The sequence below is a fragment of the Festucalex cinctus genome, chromosome 16 (assembly GCF_051991245.1).
Source record: "Festucalex cinctus isolate MCC-2025b chromosome 16, RoL_Fcin_1.0, whole genome shotgun sequence".
In the NCBI taxonomy this organism is placed as follows: Eukaryota; Metazoa; Chordata; class Actinopteri; order Syngnathiformes; family Syngnathidae; genus Festucalex; species Festucalex cinctus.
In genome coordinates this window covers 23,721,895-23,727,894 of record NC_135426.1, presented here as the reverse complement: position 1 = coordinate 23,727,894, position 6,000 = coordinate 23,721,895, and the positions used below count along the sequence as shown (strand labels likewise).

The following is a 6,000-nucleotide window of genomic DNA, read 5'->3' as shown; positions in this document are numbered from 1 at the left end:
ATTTATTTATTTTTACTGTACTAGAATAAAGTGCAATTGCACCTCCACTACATTAGGGGGCAGTGGCGCTCTCATTACTGGCAGAGTGTGCGCTCGGTGGTGGAGGGGTTTTGTTTGCACTGAGCATGCGCGCTTTGCACACAGCAAAAAAATAAAAAATAAAAATAAAAAAAATAAATCAGCACAAATTATTTTATATATTGTTGTTTTACAGTTTTTTTTTTTTTTTTTTTTTTTAATATTGTGCTCCTGAGTTAATGTTAGTGATCAGTTTGAATGCATTATTATTTATTGATTTTATGTAATTTTATTTTTCCGTATCATATGGTCTGACATGGTCAGCCCAAAAATTTTTTTATAGTTGAATTAAGGATTTAATTTTATTTTGGAATTTCAGATGCACTTTAAATCTTTTCTGTTACAGTTAATAAAGATATTCTTTGTTGCAAGTTGGTCCATATTTCTTTCTTTTTTTATTCGGGGTGGGGGTGGGTGGTCTTCTTCCCTTGGGGGGGCATAACCTCAACAAGGAGATGCATAACTGGCATGACTAGGCATGACTAGGAAAACAATCATCCACCCGCGTACTGCTAACTACGTAGCTAACTACTGCTAACATTTTGCTTAATTTTATGGTGGCTTACAACGAATTATATTAACAGCCTAACAGGTGATCATAATGTGGGAAATCACCGCATCTGCGAGCTAACAAGCAAAAAAAAAAAAACTAGCTAGCTAGCTAATTTGCTAAGTTTTGTCTTGAACGATGACAAATTATTTTGAAGCGTTCAAGTTAAGACCAATGATGCGGCATCAGCTAGCTAGCTTTTGTTTCAGTAGAAGTCAGAAAATATCATCCAGGATATCTGAAATGTATTGATAAACATATACGATATGAAAATGGACATTACCTATTGTTCCAGGAGGACAGGGCATCTTGGCGACCAATCCCTGCCCGGTCTTGGGCCAAGAGATGTCCAACATGACCAGAGGATTACAGTACTCCACCCTGACGTTGGGAAGCCTGGAAGAAGGCGGCGACCGTTCGTCATCACCCGTTCCCAGGCGGCCCACCGGCGTCTGGGCCCTCGGGGGACCCGCCGCAGCCGTTGACGCGGTGGCTGCTGCGGTGGTGGTGGTGGTGGCCATTTTTGTGGTGCCCGGCCTGGCCGCTGTGAAGGTGGTGGTGGTGGTGGGACGAGTGGTGGTCCTGGTGGTCGTGGTTGTCGTGTCCATGTAGACCATTATGGAGGATGAAGACTCTGGAATAAGGGATTGGGGGTCAAAATCATGTGTCAGGTACACCAAACTATGGATATTAAGTGGGTTGGCTAACCCACTTAACTCATTTGCTCCCAATAACGTGTAAATACGTTTTTTTAATGTTCTGTGTCCCAAAGACGTATTTATACGTTTTTGTTGTTGTTGTTTTTTCTATGCTAGAGCATACAGAAGGCTTTGATGCAGCCTCTCAACTGCAAAGAACGGTTGCAGAAATGGTAATTATTACACAAACGGCCAGCAGGTGGCAGCAGAGCAAAGGAGATCAACCAGGGCCATCTAGAAAAAAAGCTCAATTACTTACAATTTTGAATAGTTTTGTGAAAACTGATGAAACTTAGGAGTTCAATGTTTTCATTTGTGCTCGTTTTGTCAAGAACAGATTCTTTTTTTAGAAAAACAAACAAACATTGTAATATACTGTGTGATGGCCTCAAAAACTGTCGTCGGTGACAGAAAACCTTCTTCCCAGGCGACAGTTTTGCGGTCGTGAACTCTGGCGCAGAGCAGAAAACGGTTATTATATTGCTCAGAACGCAAATGAACTTGCCACATTCAACATGGCGGTGATATTTACATACAATACTGGCGGGCTCGTCGCGGAACCCTGCTGGTGTCCCTAACACGCTTCCAGCTGCGTTGTTGAAACGCATCTTGGGATGCTGCCAGACACGAGACCCCAATTTCCTTGGATGCGATGGCCGCTCCGGGAGGTGCTAGCTAATGACGATGTTTACCCGAGATGAGATGCCGTCCTGGTAAACGCGCAGCGATACAAACTCATTGAAATGCAGTCGAGCTGATAGTTAACTTGATTATGAAACACTGTCCTATAATATCGTTATTATTGTTATCAAAATGGTATGCTGACGCTAATGCTAACACATAATGGGACACACCATAGTTAGGCTAACAAGTAGCATGTAGCGGCCATGCAGTGTCTAATCGGCATTAAATGTTTAGCCTATATCTCTTTAACAAAAAGGTTTATAGCAATGAGCAGCATTCCACACCCGAGCACACACAAAAAACAACAAAAAAAACTCCATCATCCACGGGGGCTTTGACAGTCCCACCTATCACAAGGACGTTAATAAAAAAGCCCAAACATTTAACATCATTGACGACATCAGCGCGCAGATTCCACAAGCATCCATCTCGCCGGAGCCGGCGCCGGCGCCGGCGCCTCTGCAATGAGTCCATTATTCATGAATGGCCGTCGCGCATTTACATTTGAGGAGGAGTGATGACGGCCTCAAACAGAGCGCATCCGGCTCTCGGTAAATAGCCGCGTCAATTTGGCCGTAATTGAAATGAGCCGGCAGCGCTGGCGTACTGTAAATGGGTCATTCCACAATCGGAGGACATTGAAATGAAATTTCAAATAATCCGTGCAGAAAATAGAGGAAAATGCGCTTGTTGTGTTAATTATAGTTGTGCTGAGAAAAAGTACAACAGTAGCTGTAAATAATGTTTAAAATACCAAATACCAGTCGTGATTAGTTTTTTTTTTTCCCCCCTTTGTAACTTCCTATTTTTGACATCTTAGATAACATAAAATGGGCTTAATATCAGCTTTTTACAGGAGGAGGGGGTAGTATTTTGTTTCTTACTGTATGTCATCCCTGTGTATGCTTAAAAATTCTCATTACAGATGCATTTTAATTGATATTATGTTTTCTGAAGTCGTGTCTCTCATCAGCGTACAAGCAGCCCAGTTTGCAAACCTTTTCAGTCAGCTGGAGCACGGGTGTCAAAATTAAGGCCCAGGGGCCAATTTCGGCCCACCACCTCTTTTTATTTTAAACCAAATTGACCAGTGCAAAAGCGTCTTCAATTTTAATAACACTGAGATATTGCAAACATTTTTTTGTTGCTATTTACCAATCGCCCTTTTAATTAAAATTAAGATTTTTTTTTACTTCCTTCTGAGTCGTCAATATATATATATATATATATATATATATATATATATATATATATATATATATATATATTACATGTTATATGTTACAATGCAGCCCGTGACAAAAATTTGTCGTCCCTGATCTAGTAGATCAGAAATAATAACATGAGCAACATAACATGACTCAGCATAAATTACATCATTAAGCTAAGCCTTATCTTCTATTTTTTTTTTTTTTTCATATTTGTTAGCTGTAATGGAGTGTTGCATCTCAAACCAAAGCAACCCTGTTGCCCCGTTGACGTCACAGTTTTGTATTTTACATTATTTGTAAATCAGTAACATTGTAGCACCAAAGTCGGAAAAATTTACATTATTATGGCAAATAAAATGTCAAAAAGTGTAGCATTGAGAGTTGTGTGCACATTTTTTTTTACATTTTTTTAAGTAATTAATTAATTTATTTATTTTATTTATTTATTCATTCATTCCTTACCGGTTACATAAATTTTAAATGTAAAAAATTCCTTGTAGAAGGTCAGTGAAGGCATCACAAGCACTGATACACATGAGCCGTTTGGGATAAGAGAATTTAAGTACTGAAGGATGGACAGATTGTATCATAAAAAACAAAAAACATCTAAAGTGGAAAAACAGACATATCTTGCAGGTATAACCAAAAACCAGTTTAAATGATATATTGTGGATTTATAGCACAGGCACTCCAACCTTTGGGAATCGATGGGAAAAATTGGAGTGGGAATTTTTTTTCCATAAAGTTGACAAAATGGAGTTGGACCAGCTATTGGGTTGGATAAAAAAGGCTCCGCATGCTGTCTAATTGTGTCATTGAGAGTCTTCTGATCATTTCTACTTTGCTTTAATAGCAACATTTACAAGAACAATAATTAAAAAAAACACACACACGCAAATAAATGAGCTTCATAGCTCGCCCCCACACGGAGCTTTGCGCTTCTTTTCAAAGCCAGCTAATTAGCCCCGTCGCTCGCTATCCCAAGGCCCTTGGCTCCCGCAATTAGATAAGCCGGCTCCGGGAGGAGGAGGAGGAGGAGGAGGAGGCATTACCAGACGAATCCGCTATGTGAGACTGGTGCAAAGTTTTCGCAGATCAAACGAGGGCTTTCGGGGGCAAGCGAGGAATTAGACGTGGAAAGTGACTCTTTCCAGCCTTGTGCTGAACCCAATTACCTCCTCATTTGGAGTACTTCAACCTTTATGCATAGTTGCACCTGAAATCGGCACTTTCAAACACATCGCACAAGATTGGATAGTCGATGTGTGATGTCATCCATTAACCTTTTTTTTTTTTTTTTTTTCTAATTTTAGTTCGCTTCCTCTGTTTAACGTCTGCTTAATGGGATCTCAGCTTATATATATATATTTTTTTTACTTGGAGTGCACTTCAAGTTACAATAGCGGGGGGGTCAGAGTGGTACTAAAAATCCATCATGCTGTTTCCCAGGACATTTTTTAAGAAACTCCTCAAGTGCCATCTGTTCGCCAAATGCGGATATTTGTGAAGCGGCAACACACGCACACGCACGTTTTTAATTACAACTTGAAAATCTGTGAAAGCATAATTTTTTTGCTCCCATCATGGTGCGACATCAACTCGGGTCAGATTTGACCCATGTTGACGTTCGACAGCAATAAATGTCATTCATTCACGATGAAATCGGATTGCTTTTCAGGTGTACACTTTTGACTATTTTGGTGGTTTTTTGTTTTTTTTTTAAAGCAAGTCAAAGTCAGATTTTCCAAGTTTATTGACAGCAACTTTTGCGTTAAGCAATATAAGCCCTTTTTTTTTTTTTTTTTTTTTTTAAATTTAAAGTTTTAGATGATTTCACATTTAAAATCAGAAGATAAACTGTAGAGCAGAAATGACTGACCTATTTTTAAGAGGAGGCTCAAAACACAACATTTTAGTTTTAAGTGATCTTTTGCTCTTTTTTTTTTAATCAATCTTACTGTCTTTTAATTTGTAGTTCAAGACAATTACATAAAGTCGACCATAGCTGAAGTCACTTTCTCAATCCCGAAATAAGGGACAGGTGCACGGCACGGTGCCATGATAAACCACAATTTGTCTCTTTCCCTAAAAATAACAGTAAAATAAAAAAAATAAAAAAAATACAAAAGAATGGCGTTACTCACCAAATTAATTTTTCTTTCTTACAGGTTTATCTATTCTCTCTTCCTTTTTTTTTTTTTATTTAATTTTTGATCTATTTTTATTAACCGTCCAGACAGCACTACACATCATTATTATTATTATTGTTATTGTTATTATTATTATTATTATTATTATTATTATTAATATTGTTATTATTATTATTATTATTATTTTCTATCCACTTGTGCACGTGACGATGCCTGTGATTGGCTGACAGGTGGCGTGCTTCGTGACGTTGCCGTTTTAGCTGATCTAGGACCTGTCGAGTGCGGTTTGCTCTGTTAGCTCGCCAGCAAGCAAAATTTTCACAGTATTTTCATAAATAGTACGAGAATACATCTCGTGTTCTCGCAGCCGACGTATTAAGATCGGCGTTTAGAGTGTAGGCGACCTGAAGCTGTGACGAAACCAGGAAGTGCCTCTCTCTCTAGTTGCCTCTCTTACCTTGCAACATCTCCACATAAGGCCACACCCAGCGACTCATTTTATTGGTTCCGAGCAACTTCCTTGTCACTTGTCAACCTACGGGTGGTCCAAAAATGGCAAAGATGCCGTTTGCTGCATTAAGTGTAAGAATTGTGAATTATTTTACAGGACTTTTGAGGTCCCGGACGGG

General features: G+C 39.0%; 1 protein-coding gene across 13 annotated transcripts in view; it reads right to left on the bottom strand.

The window, feature by feature from the left end:
• The window catches only part of LOC144003913 (adhesion G protein-coupled receptor L3-like), a 202,490-nt gene that overhangs the window by 68,471 nt on the left and 128,019 nt on the right, over positions 1 to 6,000 (bottom strand). For all 13 annotated transcript variants that reach the window (XM_077500622.1, XM_077500620.1, XM_077500621.1 and 10 more), the window contains one exon: positions 912 to 1,262. In XM_077500622.1, the coding sequence (XP_077356748.1) occupies positions 912 to 1,262 (351 nt within the window). The remainder of the gene's footprint in view (positions 1 to 911; positions 1,263 to 6,000) is intronic.